Source organism: Nerophis lumbriciformis, linkage group LG07 (assembly GCF_033978685.3).
Source record: "Nerophis lumbriciformis linkage group LG07, RoL_Nlum_v2.1, whole genome shotgun sequence".
NCBI lineage: Eukaryota > Metazoa > Chordata > Actinopteri > Syngnathiformes > Syngnathidae > Nerophis > Nerophis lumbriciformis.
In genome coordinates this window covers 48,662,501-48,680,605 of record NC_084554.2, presented here as the reverse complement: position 1 = coordinate 48,680,605, position 18,105 = coordinate 48,662,501, and the positions used below count along the sequence as shown (strand labels likewise).

General features: G+C 35.4%; 1 protein-coding gene across 1 annotated transcript in view; it reads left to right on the top strand.

Moving 5' to 3' along the window:
* The window catches only part of LOC133609386 (E3 ubiquitin-protein ligase RNF31-like), a 100,152-nt gene that overhangs the window by 74,840 nt on the left and 7,207 nt on the right, over window positions 1-18,105 (top strand). The window contains exons 28-32 of the mRNA XM_061964932.1: window positions 325-496; window positions 8,238-8,374; window positions 8,467-8,548; window positions 9,875-9,934; window positions 9,998-10,384. Of these exons, the coding sequence (XP_061820916.1) occupies window positions 325-496; window positions 8,238-8,374; window positions 8,467-8,548; window positions 9,875-9,934; window positions 9,998-10,384 (838 nt within the window). The remainder of the gene's footprint in view (window positions 1-324; window positions 497-8,237; window positions 8,375-8,466; window positions 8,549-9,874; window positions 9,935-9,997; window positions 10,385-18,105) is intronic.

The following is an 18,105-nucleotide window of genomic DNA, read 5'->3' as shown; positions in this document are numbered from 1 at the left end:
GGTATGAGCTTTTAAACATAACCCGTTAACTGCTGCCAATCAAATGGTGAATAAGATTCTCTTTAGGGTTCATATGTTTGTAAATCTGACTGTGATGAAGTCAGTGCCTCGCCAGCCATCAACCTCACCGCACGTCACTGGTGTGTATATATATATATATATATATATATATATATATATATATATATATATATATATATATATATATATATATATATATTATATTGATACAGCCTGGCCCCTTTTTTTAATCCAGTGTGGCCCACGAGTCAAAAAGTTTGAGGACCCCTGGACTAATGTACTTAAATCTCCCACGCGACGCAGGCCTGGGCCGAGTTCAAGGGAAAGACGTCAGACAACAACCCGGCGGTCTGGAAGACGCGAATGCGCTGCGCCCTCAACAAAAGCCCCGAGTTCAGCGAGGTTCCCGAGCGGGCCCAGCTGGACATCTCAGAGCCGTACAAAGTGTACCGCCTGGTGCCCCCCAGCCAGCAAAGTGAGACCACTCCCACATTAACACATTTAAATGATGTTAGAATTGTTTTTTATCATTCATCTCATGACCTATTTACTTGTTTTCTGGCTTTCTAAAATGATATAATATGAATTTTTACATATTTACATTAAAAGGGCTGTTTGCAACCTTGGGTGCTAATGTTCCAAAGTGTTGTAAGCATTATACCCCGCCCTCTTTCAGCATGTAAATTACCCCCCATGTAACACACACACACACACACACACACACACACACACACACACACACACATGCATTAATACAGTATGTGTATTTGTAGCTAATGATGGCCATTTAGCAAAGTGTAGCTACTAACGTTAGCTATCATGGAAGGTGTATTCTATTGTAACAACAACATGACTGCAAAATCCAGACTGATTCTTCGGGCCAACAAGCACTTTTTTTTCAATATAAATAATAATTTAGAAAATGATAAACATTTCAAAACACATATTTGCAGAGGTGGGTAGAGTAGCCAGAAATTGTACTCAAGTAAGAGTACTGTTACTTTAGAGATTTATTACTCAAGTAAAAGTAAGGCGTAGTCACCCAAATATTTACTTGAGTAAAAGTAAAAAGTATGTTGTGAAAAAACTACTCAAGTACTGAGTAACTGATGAGTAGCCTGTTCGTTTAATGATGACGGCAACAGATAATGCACAAAAACTTAAAAATAGCAATGAGCAAATTCAGAGCCAGGAATATCTCTCAAGCAACTAAAACAATAATATATATTAAATAATAATACATTAACATAAAAAAATGAAGGCAAATTGAGCCATAATAACTTAACAGCACCATAGGCTCAGTAGGCAGAGATTACAAAGGAAAATAACAAGTTAGCCTTTACGCAAACCATAAACTGATAGGTACGAGGGGCCGTTAGGGACATTATTCAGAATTACCTCTTACATACACTACTGAAATGCTCTCACATAAACAACTGAAATCTTTTTCTTTTATACACACTACTGAAACACTCTTATAAACACTACTGAAATGCTCTTACATACACTACTGAAATGCTCTCACATAAACAACTGAAATCTTTTTCTTTTATACACACTACTGAAACACTCTTATAAACACTACTGAAATGCTTTTACATACACTACTGAAACACTCTTATAATAACTACTGAAACACTCTTACATACACTACTGAAATGCTCTTATAAACACTACTGAAACGCTCTTATAAACACTACTGAAATGCTCTTATAAACACTACTGAAATGCTCTTGTAAACACTAATGACATGCTCTTATAAACACTAATGACATGCTCTTATAAACACTACTGAAATGCTCTTACATACACTACTGAAACACTCTTATAAACACTACTGAAACACTCTTATAAACACTACTGAAAAACTCTTATAAACAATACTGAAACGCTCTTATAAACACTACTGAAACACTCTTATAAACACTACTGAAACATTCTTACATACACTACTGAAACACTCTTATAAACACTACTGAAACGCTCTTATAAACACTACTGAAACACTCTTACAAACACTACTGAAACATTCTTACATACACTACTGAAACACTCTTATAAACACTACTGAAGCACTCTTACAAACACTACTGAAACATTCTTACATACACTACTGAAACACTCTGATAAACACTACTGAAACACTCTTATAAACACTACTGAAACACTCTTATAAACACTACTGAAATGTTTTTGTCTCACGCACACACACACACACACCTGGAATTATTTTTCACTAGTATGTATAAACGGATTTCACCTGTGTGTGTGTGTGTGTGTGTGTGCTTTTTACACGTGCGTGTGAGAGACAACAATTTCAGTAGTATGTGTGCAAAGATTTCAGTTATGTGTATGAGCGCATCTTACTTAGTAGTGTTTATAAGAGTGTTTCAGTAGTGTTTATGTGAGAGCATTTCAGTAGTGTATGTAAGAGCATTTCAGTAGTGTTTATAAGAGTGTTTCAGTAGTGTATAAAAGAAAAAAAATTCAGTTTATGTGAGAGCATTTCAGTAGTGTATGTAAGAGCATTTCAGTAGTGTTTATAAGAGTGTTTCAGTAGTGTGTATAAAAGAAAAAGATTTCAGTTGTTTGTGTGAGAGCATTTCAGTTGTGTATGTTAGAGGTAATTCTGAATAATGTCCCTAACGGCCCCTCATAGATAGGTGTGGGCTGCACCTAAGAACACACTGTGCACTTCTGATTGGTGTTTGGTTGCATGTGTGACTGTGTGTGCGTGTGTGTCTTTTTCTGTCTCTCTATGAGGCTGCAGTGTGTTAATAAATGTCCCCACACGATGTACATTTGACAGTGATTCATAGCAGGGAAGCTAACATCAGCCTACGGTGACAGCCAAAATATCTACTAACGTTACTTACCGCCATGTGCTTTGTTGAGTTCATGTAAGCTTAAGCTTGTTAATCGTGTGACCGCCTGGCTCTGATTGATTGGTGAAACGGAGTCAAACGTCACCAGTGACTGCATTTGATTGGTGAAACGCAGGCATGCATAGATCCTACTTTGAAGGTCTGTCTGACAAACCAAAACAAACAAAGCGTGCATTAACAGATCGATAAAAATCAGTGCAATATTATGATAAAAGTTGGACTTTTACTCAATGACAGTCGCAATTCTACAAGAAAAAGCTTAAAATTTTGGCAATTCAAAGTCGTAATTGTACTCGACAAAAGTCACACTTTTATAAGAATAAATATTATGATAACAATCGGGATTTTACTTGGCAAAACGATGACAAAAGTCATAATTTTACTCCAAAAATGTCACTATTTTACAAGAACAACAAAAAAATTGGCAATATTTTGATTAAAGTCAGAATTTCATACGACATATGTTGCCATTTTGCATTAAAAAGTAAATATTATGATAAAAGTTGGACTTTTACTCAATAACAGTCGCAATTCTACAAGAAAAAGCTTAAAATTTTGGCAATTTTATGAAAAAAGTCACAATTTTATAAGAATAAATATTATGATAACAATCGGAATTTTACTTGGCAAAATGATGACAAAAGTCATAGTTTTACTCCAAAAATGTCGCTATTTTACAAGAACAACAAAAAAATTGGCAATATTTTGACTAAAGTCAGAATTTTGTATGACATATGTTGCCATTTTGCATTAAAAAGTAAATATTATGATAAAAGTTGGACTTTTACTCAATAACAGTCGCAATTCTACAAGAAAAAGCTTAAAATTTTGGCAATTTTATGAAAAAAGTCACAATTTTATAAGAATAAATATTATGATAATCGGAATTTTACTTGGCAAAATGATGACAAAAGTCATAATTTTACTCCAAAAATTTCACTATTTTACAAGAACAACAAAAAAATTGGCAATGTTGTGATAAAAGTCATAACTTTATATGACATGTCGCCATTTTGCGTTAAAAAGTCATAATTCTACGAGAAAATATTGCAATATTACAGAAAGAATATGAGAAATTGTTCCCAATTTTACAAGACAAAAGTCGACACAAATAATAGAAAAAGACTGCTTTTAGTGAAATTTTTGTTTGTAATTGATTTTTAATTATTTTATTTACTTCATTACAGTATGTCTCTAAATACATGTTTATTTTATTTTTTAAATTAATTTTGGCCAAAGGGGGGGCATTTAAATTTCTTAAACACACTTGTTATTACATATGTTGGCCAGAGGGGAGCACTTCAAATGTTTACACACACTTGTTATTTCATATGTTGATCAGAGGGGGTGCACTTTTAAAACCGAGCTGAATGTAGATAAATGGAGCGGAGTAAAAGTAGCGTTTCTTCTCTATAAATATACTCAAGTAAAAGTAAAAGTATGTTGCATTAAAACTACTCTTAGAAGTACAATTTATCCCAAAAGTTACTCAAGTAGATGTAACGGAGTAAATGTAGCGCGTTACTACCCACCTCTGCATATATGTTCTGTTGTACAACTAATAACATAACATGAGTTAGCCGATGTGTTATATTTTTTGGTTTGAAAAATGAAACGGCCACTTTACCTGACGACCACGCTAATTTATAATTCATTTTTGTTTGAATTTTGAAATAAGATTTATGTAAATTTACCACGTGGAAAAATAACATGTATATTGACTGATCATTTAGGTTATATTTCACAATGTAACTAAAAATAGAAGCAATATGTTTTCATATATTTGTGTGTACAATACCATTTTATTTGTGTGCGTGCGTATACAGTCGTGGTCAAAAGTTGACATACACTTGTGAAGAAGATAACGTCATGGCTGTCTTGAGTTTCCAATCATTTCTACAACTCTTATTTTTTTGTGATAGAGTGATTGGAGCACATACTTGTTGGTCACAAAAAACATTCATGAAGTTTGCTTCTTTTATGAATTTATTATGGGTCTACTGAAAATGTGACCAAATGTGCTGGGTTAAAAGTATACATACAGCAACATTCATTATCAATTTTGGTGATGTAGAAAAGTTGCAATCAAATCAAATTAAGAACTCAGCACAGATCTGAAAAAACGAATCATTGACTTGAACAAGTCAGGAAAGTCACTTGGAGCCATTTCAAAGAAGCTTAAGGTCCCAAGCGCAACTGTGCAGACAATTGTTCGCAAGTATAAAGTGCATGGCACAGTTTTGTCACTGCCACGATCAGGAAGAAAACATAAGCTATCACCTGCTGCTGAGAGAAAATTGGTCAGGATGATCAAGAGTCAACCGAGAACCACCAAAAAGCAGGTCTGCAATTAATTGGAAGCTGCTGGAACACAGGTGTCAGTGTCCACAGTCAAGAAGTCAAGAAGGAAGCCCTTGCTCCAGAAGCGACACCTTAGAGGGGAACATTATCACCAGACCTATGTAAGCGTCAATATATACCTTGATGTTGCAGAAAAAAGACCATATATTTTTTTAACCGATTTCCGAACTCTAAATGGGTGAATTTTGGCGAATTAAACGCCTTTCTAATATTCGCTCTCGGAGCGATGACGTCACAACGTGTCGTCACATCGGGAAGCAATCCGCCATTTTCTCAAACACCGAGTCAAATCAGCTCTGTTATTTTCCGTTTTTTCGACTGTTTTCCGTACCTTGGAGACATCATGCCTCGTCGGTGTGTTGTCGGAGGATGTAACAACACGAACAGGGACGGATTCAAGTTGCACCAGTGGCCCAAAGATGCGAAAGTAGCAAGAAATTGGACGTTTGTTCCGCACACTTTACCGACGAAAGCTATGCTACGACAGAGATGGCAAGAATGTGTGGATATCCTGCGACACTCAAAGCAGATGCATTTCCAACGATAAAGTCAAAGAAATCTGCCGCCAGACCCCCATTGAATCTGATGGACAAAGGACCTCGGTAGCACGGCAAGCAATGGCGGCAGTTTGTTCCCGCAGACGAGCGAGCTAAACCCCCTGGATGTCTTGGCTCACACCGTCCCTTATGCCACCGAAGATGATCAAGAGAAGAATATCGACCCTAGCTTCCCTGGCCTGCTGACATCAACTCCAAAACTGGACAGATCAGCTTTCAGGAAAAGAGCGCGGATGAGGGTATGTCTACAGAATATATTAATTGATGAAAACTGGGCTGTCTGCACTCTCAAAGTGCATGTTGTTGCCAAATGTATTTCATATGCTGTAAACCTAGTTCATAGTTGTTAGTTTCCTTTAATGCCAAACAAACACATACCAATCGTTGGTTAGAAGGCGATCGCCGAATTCGTCCTCGCTTTCTCCCGTGTCGCTGGCTGTCGTGTCGTTTTGTTTCGCTTGCATACGGTTCAAACCGATATGGCTCAATAGCTTCAGTTTCTTCTTCAATTTCGTTTTCGCTACCTGCCTCCACACTACAACCATCCGTTTCAATACATGCGTAATCTGTTGAATCGCTAAAGCCGCTGAAATCCGAGTCTGAATCCGAGCTAATGTCGCTATAGCTTGCTGTTCTATGCGCCATGTTTGTTTGTGTTGGCATCACTATGTGACGTCACAGGAAAATGGACGGGTGTATATAACGATGGTTAAAATCAGGCACTTTGAAGCTTTTTTTAGGGATATTGCGTGATGGGTAAAATTTTGAAAAAAACTTCGAAAAATAAAATAAGCCACTGGGAACTTATTTTTAATGGTTTTAACCCTTCTGAAATTGTGATAATGTTCCCCTTTAAGGCTCGTCTAAAGTTTACTGCTGGACAAAGATAAGACCTTCTGGGGGAAAGTTCTGTGGTCAGATGAAACAAAAATGAAGCTGTTTGGCCACAATACCCAGCAATATGTTTGGATGAATCCCAGGAACACCAATTCCTACCGTCAAGCATGGTGGTGGTAGTATTATGCTCTGGGCCTGTTTTGCTGCCAATGGAACTGGTGCTTTACAGAGAGTAAATGGGACAATGAAAAAGGAGAATTACCTCCAAATTCTTCAGGACAAGCTAAAATCATCAGCCTGGAGGTTGGGTCTTGGGCGCAGTTGGGTGTTCCAACAGGACAATGACCCCAAACACACGTCAAAAGTGGTAAAAGAATGGCTAAATCAGGCTAGAATGAAGGTTTTAGAATGGCCTTCCCAAAGTCCTGACTTAAACGTGTGGACAATGCCGAAGAAACAAGTCCATGTCAGAAAATCAACACATTTAGCTGAACTGCACCAATTTTGTCAAGAGGAGTGGTCAAAAATTCAAGCAGAAGCTTGTGAATGGCTACCAAAAGCGCCTTATTGCAGGTAAACTTGCCAAGGGACATGTAAGCAAATATTAACATTGCTGTATGTATACTTTTGACCCAGCACATTTTCAGTAGACCCATAATACATTCATAAAAGAACCAAACTTCATGAATGTTTTCGTGAGCAAGAAGTATGTGTTCCAATCACTCTATCACAAAAAAATAAGAGTTGTAGAAATGATTGGAAACTCAAGACAGCCATGACGTTATGTTCTTTACAAGTGTATGTCAACTTTTGACCACCACTGTGTGTATATATGTATAAATATATATATATATGTATGTATATAATATGAAATACGGTGTTTTGAAATTGACAATCATCCATCCATCCATCCATTTTCTACCGCTTGTCCCGTTCGGGGTCGTGGGGGTTGCTGGAGCCTATCTCAGCTGCACATGGGCGGAAGGCGGGGTACACCCTGGACAAGTCGCCACCTCATCGCAGGGCCAACACAGATAGACAGACAACATTCACACTCACATTCACACACTAGGGCCAATTTAGTGTTGCCAATCAACCTAAAAAAAGGAATTGTGATATATTTTACTACTTATTTAAAAAAAAAAAAAAAAAAAAAAAAAAAAAAAATTGGTAGTACATGTTTTTCATGAAAATAATTTTATATATTTTTTCCACCCCCAAAAATATTTGGATATATTTTATTTGTTTTAAAAAAACAAACTAAATTGATAGCTATTTTTTCATGAAAACATTCTGTTTAGTATTTTATGATCAGAAAACAAAAAAATAATTTGGGTTTATTGTAATTCTTTTTTTTTTTAAAACATACATACATATTTTTCATCAAAACAATCAATAAATGTATAATTATGATATAAGTCAATTATTTCATGTATTATTTTTCATAATTTACTAGAATGTATATTTCATTAATCTATTTAAGTATATTTGTATTTATTGTATTTAAATGTATATGTAGTGTAGTGAAATAATAATACAGTACTTCGTGTGTGTGTGTGTGTGTGTGTGTGTGAAGACATGCGGAAGCCAAAGAGGAAATGCCAAGAGAAAAGCAGCAAGAGGTTGAAGAGGAGGAGGATGAGCAGCGAGACGGACAGTGAAGACATGTCTGGGGTCAAAGAGTGGACGACGGAGGATGTCAAAGCTGAGCCGGTACAAAAAAATCAAATAGTTTAGCTTTCCTTCCCCTAATGAGTCCTCGCTGTCACCATGGCAACCTGTCCACTTGTGTGTGTGTGTGTCAGGGTGGTGTCGGCGTCATGGAGAGCGACCGTGTCCCGCAGGCGGACCACGCGGCGCAGCAGGACGGCGCACCGCAGGAAGGCGGTGAGTTCGAGACATTTAAACAAACAGTTGATTTTAATAGGAAGCCCCGCCCACTTCTTGTCAGGTTCAAACACTGATGAAATCTATTAAACAAGACAAGAAGCAAGGAATTAAACAGAGACAGAATTCCATTTGGCTCAATTGAGGAGAGACGTCTGGGCTGTACTCAGTGTTGGGACTAACGCGTTACAAAGTGACGCGTTACTCTAACGCCGTTAGTTTCGGCGGTAACTAGTAATCTAACGCGTTATTTTTTATATTCAGTAACTCAGTTACCGTTACTACATGATGCGTTACTGCGTTATTTTACGTTATTTTTTATGTAGTATCGGCTAGAAACAGAAGATCTGAGTGTTGTTTTATTGGAGCGCTGCAGTGTCGTTCTTCTGAATGTTCTTGTGTCACAAGCCGGGGGCGCTCTGTGTGGGTGTGGGTGTGGGTGTGGGGAGGGGAGGGTCTACTGCCCAAAACAACAATTCAAATCTGCCTGGTTAGGCTTTGTGTATGTCACGTGTGCCTTCCTTAGGTGAAGCCAGCTTTACAGCTATGTTGTTATTATGCTGTTTGTTACTTATGTATGTTATGTTGCAGCTATTTAAAATAGTTGTGTCAATTTGTCCTGGCCTGAAATAAATTGGCCCTTTGAAACATATCTTTGTCTTTGTGTGTTGTATATAGACCACATTACTTAGCAGAGTTCAGTGATGCAAATGCATGTCAAGTTGATCAACAGATGGTATTATTCTCCAGTGCAATAACAGTACTGAAATGAAGGCTAAAAGAGCATTAATGGAAGCTTTTTCGCATTACTTTTTGGTGTAAGTAACTGAGTTAGTAACTGAGTTACTTTTGAAATAAAGTAACTAGTAACTGTAACTAGTTACTGGTTTTCAGTAACTAACCCAACACTGGCTGTACTCTTGTACAGTCTCCCAGCACGCTCTGGCGAAAGATTGTACACATCCTCTTTTATTTGGACTTTCCCTGATTACATGGCAACAGCTGTTTCTAAGGGACGGGGGTTGTAAACAGCCATCGCCTTTGATTAAAACAGTTCAAAGAAAAGATCGCCTGGAGGGGAGTCTGGTCCTGCTTCCTCTTCGCTTTGTAGATCTTGGGTCAAGACAATATCTTTCTGTTGATTACAATAGAAGAAAGAAACAGAACACCTTCATGTTGCTTCCCATCCTACACAGTGGAGTTTTACAAGCCTTCTGTTTCGTAGGATCAAAGACAGCTTTTGTCTTCTCGCCGGGAACTCATTGAAACACAAAGTTTTGTGATAACTTAGATACAATTATTCTGACACTTCTCTTGTCCCCGCAGGCCTCAGTGAGATCCAATTGGATGTCCGGATTGAGGAGAGTGTCCCGCCTTTTCGGGAAGGTAAAGACTCTCTGAGTGTTTATTTTTGGAATAAATCTGCATCCTTATGTTGGCGTCCTTCAGATCAGGACTCCTTGCACGTGACCGTCTACTATTTGGGCCAGGAAGTGCTCACCCGCCAGATCCACGGCGACAACGTCCGCATCCTCTACGCGCCGCCCTCGCCGGTGCCCCCCACGCCGGCCCCCGACAGCCGCTTCCCGCGCATCCACCTGCCGGACCCTCCGTGCTCGCTGCTGGACAGCGAGCAGCTGCGGGCGCTGCGCGCCTTGCTGCCCTTCATGGAGAAGGGCGTGGCGCTCAGCTCCACGACGCAGGGCGTCTACGGCCGGCGCTTCTGCCAGGGCCGCGTCTTCTGGACGGGGCCGCACACGTGCACGCCGGGACTGCACAAGATGGAGAGGAACATCGACCCGGTCCTGCTCTTCAGCAAAGACGCCTTCAAGCAGCGTGAGTAAGCCACTACTCAATGACATCTCATATTGTTGAAAACATGGAGGAAGTTTTTAGTTTGAGAGGAATATTTTCCCTCCGACGGCTTAGAAGTAGCTCGCTTTGATCTTGCTTTTGCTTGAAGAGATAAAAACAATGATCTCACTCTTTATTTTCACACACACATTCTTGTCATTTTTACCTTCTTGAGACGTCCGAAAAATGCCTCCCTCTTTAGGACCAGTCTTTCTAGATATAAAAAGATGTGTATTAACAACATTAATAATATATACATACTATGCAAATATTAAAAAAACTTGTTGTGAAAAATGAGTTGGAATTTCACAAGAAAAAGGTCACAATTTCACAAGAAAAACGTAGAATTTGGGCAGTTTATAATAAAAGTCAAAATTTTACAAGAAAAACTGAACATTTGTGCAATATTATGATAAAAGTCTGACTTTTACTCAATAACAGTGGCAATTCGACAAGAAAAAGCTTAAAATGTTGGCAATTTTATGAAAAGAGTCCTAATTGTACTCGACAAAAGTCACAATTTTATAAGAAAACTTTAAAAATGTTGGCAATATTATGATAGCAATCGACAAAATGATGACAAAAGTCATAAAATTGGCGATATTGTGATAAAAGTCTGAATTTGATATGACATATGTCGCCATTTTGCATTAAAAAGTAATAATTTTATGAGAAAATATTGCAATATTACAGAAAGAATATGAGAAATTGTTCCCAATTTTACAAGACAAAAGTCGACACATTGTGAGAAAAAGACTGCTTTTAGTGAACTTTTTGTTTGTAACTGATTTTTAATCTTCATTATTTACTTAGTTATTACAGTATGTCTTTATATACATATTTATTTTATTTTTCTAATTAATTTTGGCCAAAGGGGGCGCATTTAAATTTCTTACTCACACTTGTCATTACATATTTTGACCAGAGGGGGAGCACTTCAAATTTTTACACACACTTGTTATTTCATATGTTGACCAGAGGGGGCGCACTTTTAAAAGCGACGCACAGTCAATTTGAAAAATCCCTCCTTTTTGGGACCACCCTCATTTTGATAAATGTCACCACCAGGGGGTGCAAATGAGACATTCTCTATTAGATGCAATGTTATTGGGACCATGATTTATGTCATCACTTGTTCACACCTCCTCATATGGAAGATACTTTTCCTTCTTCATGTCTCAAGAAGGGTAGAAATACAAGAGCCCACACACACACACACACACACACACACACACATATATATTCTTGTATTTGTTACCTTCTTGAGACCTCCGAAAAATGCCTCCCTCTTTAGGACCAGCCTTTCCAGATATATAAAGAAGTGTATTTACAACATTAATAATATATACATACTATGCAAATATAAAAAAACTTCTTGTGAAAAATTAGTTGGAATTTCACAAGAAAAAGGTCTCAATTACACAAGAAAAACGTAGAATTTTGACAGTTTTATAACAAAAGTCGTAATTTTACTCAGCGCAAGTCAAAATTTTACACCTAAAACTGAACATTTGTGCAATATTATGATAAAAGTTGGACTTTTACTCAGTAACAGAGAAAACAGAAAAAGCTTAACATTTTGGCAATTTTATGAAAAGAGTCGTAATTGTACTCGACAAAAGTCACAATATTATAAGAATAAATATGATAACAATCGGAATTTTACTTGGCAAAACGATAACAGAAGTCATAATTTTACTCAAAAAAAAAATGTCACTATTTTATAAGCGCAACAAAAAAATTGGCAATGTTGTGATAAAAGTCAGAATTTTATATGATGTATGTTGCCATTTTGCATTAAAAAGTAAATATTAGGATGAAAGTTGGACTTTTACTCAATAACAGTCGCAATTCTACAAGAAAAAGCTTAAAATTTTGGCAATTTTAGGAAAAAAGTCGCAATTTTACTTGACAAAAGTCACAATTTTATAAGAATAAATATTATGATAACAATCGGAATTTTACTTGGCAAAACGATGACAAAAGCCATAATTTTACTCAAAAAATGTCACTATTTTACAAGAACAACAAAAAAATTGGCAATGTTGTGAAAAAAGTCAGAATTGTATATGACATATGTTGCCATTTTGCATTAAAAAGTAAATATTATGATAAAAGTTGGACTTTTACTCAAAAACAGTCACAATTCTACAAGAAAAAGCTTAAAATGTTGGCAATTTTAGGAAAAAAGTCGCAATTTTACTTGACAAAAGTCACAATTTTATAAGAATAAATATTATGATAACAATCTGAATTTTACTTGGCAAAACGATAACAGAAGTCATACATTTACTCCAAAAATGTCACTGTTTTACAAGAACAACCCAAAAATTGGCAATGTTGTGATAAAAGTCATAATTTTATATGCCATATGTCGCCATTTTGCATCAAAAAGTCATAATTTTACGATGAAATATTGCAATATTACAGAAAGAATATGAGAAATTGTTCCCAATTTTACAAGACAAAAGTCGACAGATTGTGAGAAAAGACTGCTTTTAGTGAAATTATTGTTTGTAATTGATTTTTAATCTTCATTATTTACTTTGTTATTACAGTATGTCTTTATATACATATTCATTTTATTTTTTAAATTAATTTTGGCCAAAGGGGGTGCATTTAAATTTCTTACACACACTTGTCATTACATATTTTGACCAGAGGGGGAGCACTTCAGATTTTTACACACACTTGTTATTTCATATGTTGACCAGAGGGGGAGCACTTTTAAAAGCGACGCACAGTCAATTTGAAAAATCCCTCCTTTTTGGGACCACCCTCATTTTGATAGATTTCACCACCAGGGGGTGCAAATGACACATTCTCTATTAGATGCAATGTTATTGGGACCATGATTTATGTCATCACTTGTTCACACCTCCTCATATGGAAGATACTTTTCCTTCTTCGGGTCTCAAGAAGGGTAGAAATACAAGAACACACACACACACACACATATTCATGTATTTGTTACCTTCTTGAGACCTCCGAAAACTGCCTCCCTCTTTAGGATTAGCCTTTCCAGATATATAAAGATGTGTATTTACAACATTAATAATATATACATACTATGCAAATATTAAAAAACTTCTTGTGAAAAATTAGTTGGAATTTCACAAGAAAAAGGTCTCAATTACACAAGAAAAACGTAGAATTTTGACAGTTTTATAACAAAAGTCGTAATTTTACTCAGCGCAAGTCAAAATTTTACACAAAAAACTGAACATTTGTGCAATATTATGATAAAAGTTGGACTTTTACTCAATAACAGTCGCAATTCTACAAGAAATAGCTTAACATTTTGGCAATTTTATGAAAAGAGTCGTAATTGTACTCGACAAAAGTCACAATATTATAAGAATAAATATTATGATAACAATCGGAATTTTACTTGGCAAAACGATAACTGAAGTCATAATTTTACTCCAAAAATGTCACTATTTTATAAGCACAACAAAAAAATTGGCAATGTTGTGATAAAAGTAAGAATTTTATATGATGTATGTTGCCATTTTGCATTAAAAAGTAAATATTAGGATGAAAGTTGGACTTTTACTCAATAACAGTCGCAATTCTACAAGAAAAAGCTTAAAATTTTGGCAACTTTATGAAAAAAGTCGCAATTTTACTTGACAAAAGTCACAATTTTATAAGAATAAATATTATGATAACAATCGGAATTTTACTTGGCAAAACGATAACAGAAGTCATAATTTTACTCCAAAAATGTCACTATTTTACAAGAGCAACAAACAAATTGGCAATGTTGTGATAAAAGTCTGAATTTTATGACATGTATGTTGCCATTTTGCATTAAAAAGTAAATATTAGGATGAAAGTTGGACTTTTACTCAAAAACAGTCACAATTCTACAAGAAAAAGCTTAAAATGTTGGCAATTTTAGGAAAAAAGTCGCAATTTTACTTGACAAAAGTCACAATTTTATAAGAATAAATATTATGATAACAATCTGAATTTTACTTGGCAAAACGATAACAGAAGTCATACATTTACTCCAAAAATGTCACTGTTTTACAAGAACAACCCAAAAATTGGCAATGTTGTGATAAAAGTCATAATTTTATATGCCATATGTCGCCATTTTGCATCAAAAAGTCATAATTTTACGATGAAATATTGCAATATTACAGAAAGAATATGAGAAATTGTTCCCAATTTTACAAGACAAAAGTCGACAGATTGTGAGAAAAGACTGCTTTTAGTGAAATTATTGTTTGTAATTGATTTTTAATCTTCATTATTTACTTAGTTATTACAGTATGTCTTTATATACATATTCATTTTATTTTTTAAATTAATTTTGGCCAAAGGGGGTGCATTTAAATTTCTTACACACACTTGTCATTACATATTTTGACCAGAGGGGGAGCACTTCAGATTTTTACACACACTTGTTATTTCTTATGTTGACCAGAGGGGGAGCACTTTTAAAAGCGACACACAGTCAATTAGAAAAATCCCTCCTTTTTGGGACCACCCTCATTTTGATAGATGTCACCAGCAGGGGTGCAAATGACACATTCTCTATTAGATGCAATGTTATTGGGACCATGATTTATGTCATCACTTGTTCACACCTCCTCATATGGAAGATACTTTTCCTTCTTCGTGTCTCAAGAAGGATAGAAATACAAGAACACACACACACACACACACATTCTTGTATTTTTACCTTGAGCACTCCGAAAAATGGCTCCCTCTTTAGGACCACCCTTTCTAGATATATAAAGATGTGTATTTACAACATTAATAATATATACATACTATGCAAATATAAAAAAACTTCTTGTGAAAAATTAGTTGGAATTTCACCAGAAAAAGATCTCAATTTCACAAGAAAAACGTAGAATTTTGACAGTTTTATAACAAAAGTCATAATTTTACTCAGCGCAAGTCAAAATTTTACACGAAAAACTGAACATTTGTGCAATATTATGATAAAAGTTGGACTTTTACTCAAAAACAGTCGCAATTCTATTAGAAAAAGCTTAACATTTTGGCAATTTTATGAAAAGAGTCGTAATTGTACTCGACAAAAGTCACAATATTATAAGAATAAATATTATGATAACAATCGGAATTTTACTTGGCAAAACGATAACTGAAGTCATAATTTTACTCCAAAAATGTCACTATTTTACAAGAGCAACAAAAAAATTGGCAATGTTGTGATAAAAGTCTGAATTTTATTTGACATATGTTGCCATTTTGCATTAAAAAGTAAATATTAGGATGAAAGTTGGACTTTTACTCAATAACAGTCACAATTCTACAAGAAAAAGCTTAAAATTTTGGCAACTTTATGAAAAAAGTCGCAATTTTACTTGACAAAAGTCACAATTTTATAAGAATAAATATTATGATAACAATCGGAATTTTACCTGGCAAAACGATAACAGAAGTCATCATTTTACTCCAAAAATGTCACTATTTTACAAGAAAAACAAAAAAATTGGCAATGTTGTGAAAAAAGTCAGAATTGTATATGACATATGTTGCCATTTTGCATTAAAAAGTAAATATTATGATAAAAGTTGGACTTTTACTCAAAAACAGTCGCAATTCTACAGGAAAAAGCTTAAAATGTTGGCAATTTTAGGAAAAAAGTCACAATTTTACTTGACAAAAGTCACAATTTTATAAGAATAAATATTATGATAACAATCGGAATTTTACTTGGCAAAACGATGACAAAAGACACAATATTACTCCAAAAATGTCACTATTTTACAAGAGCAACAAAAAAATTGGCAATGTTGTGATAAAAGTCTGAATTTTATATGACGTATGTTGCCATTTTGCATTAAAAAGTAAATATTATGATAAAAGTTGGACTTTTACTCAATAACAGTCGCAATTCTACAAGAAAAAGCTTAAAATTTTGGCAACTTTATGAAAAAGGTTGCAATTTTACTTGACAAAAGTCACAATTTTATAAGAATAAATATTATGATAACAATCGGAATTTTACTTGGCAAAACGATAACAGAAGTCATAATTTTACTCCAAAAATGTCACTATTTTACAAGAACAATCCAAAAATTGGCAATGTTGTGATAAAAGTCATAATTTTATATGACATATGTCGCCATTTTGCATTAAAAAGTAAATATGATAAAAGTTGGACTTTTACTCAATAACAGTCACAATTCTACAAGAAAAAGCTTAAAATGTTGGCAATTTTAGGAAAAAAGTCGCAATTTTACAAGAATAAATATTATGATAACAATCGGAATTTTACTTGGCAAAACGATAACAGAAGTCATAATTTTACTCCAAAAATGTCACTATTTTACAAGAACAACCCAAAAATTGGCAATGTTGTGATAAAAGTCATAATTTTATATGACATATGTCGCCATTTTGCATTAAAAAGTCATAATTTTACGATGAAATATTGCAATATTACAGAAAGAATATGAGAAATTGTTCCCAATTTTACATTGTGGGAAAAAGACTGCTTTTAGTGAATTTTTTGTTTGTAATTGATTTTTAATCTTCATTATTTACTTAGTTATTACAGTATGTCTTTATATACATATTTATTTAATTTTTCTAATTAATTTTGGGGGCTCATTTAAATTTCTTACACACACTTGTTATTACATATGTTGGCCAGAGGGGGAGCACTTCAAATTTTTACACACACTTGTTATTTCATATGTTGACCAGAGGGGGGGCAGGTGGGGCACCTAGTTCTGCAGGGGTGGCACCCATAAAACCTTCAGTCCAGCCCAGTAGCTATAGTGGCGTACCACCACCAAGTATGGAGTGAATCTTCTTGGAAGGCAATTGCTGACATTAAATGATAATGACGCTGTGGAAAATTGAACCCACGTCACATGACACAAAAGACAAGCGTGTCAAGCAGGGTGTGTCCAAACTACAGCCTGCGGGCGTGTTCAGTCAGGCCCGCCAGATGTCAGTTCAGTTTCAGTTGATGTATTTATATATAGCACATGAAAAAAACAAGGCCAGTTGGCCAAAGTGCTGTACAGACATAAGAAAAGGGGACACATAGTGTCACGTTTACATGGTAACACAAAAGGATGAATGAAATACAGTCGTACAATATACCTTCAAAGAAGTACAGAATACATCACCTAAAATACTCAAATGTAATAAATAAATAAAAAAGGATGAAACAAGAAATAAAAACAACCAAGAGCTTAATAGGGGATCTGTCCCTCAGAGAGCCTCCATCCTAGTTTTAGGTATCTGGCAGTATAATTGCTGCAATGTTGTCACCATTATGTAAACAACATGAGTAATTCAGGTTCATGACCATGTATTGTACTTTGAACTGTCCACACCTCAGCACTATTATCAAACAACTTGAACCAGTCATGAGTCACGGCGCACATAAACTAACAGAACAAGTCAACACACATGGTCACACACCTGCTCACTCACACACCTGCTCACAGAGTGTCATGGGTATTATAAAGAAACGTCCAATCGCAATACATCATTCAAGATGACACCCTTTTAAATCCCCTGCAATGCATGATGGGAAAAAGGCCGAAGACTCTCGCCACCCATATCCACGTTTGGCACATTTTAGCTGCTTGACATTTGTGATTGGTTACGGAACTTTAAGGAGGTTGTCGCGGAAGTAAACAAAGCAGGAGTCGAACTTTCACATACTCTTAATATCTTGTTATATTTATTATTTATTATGT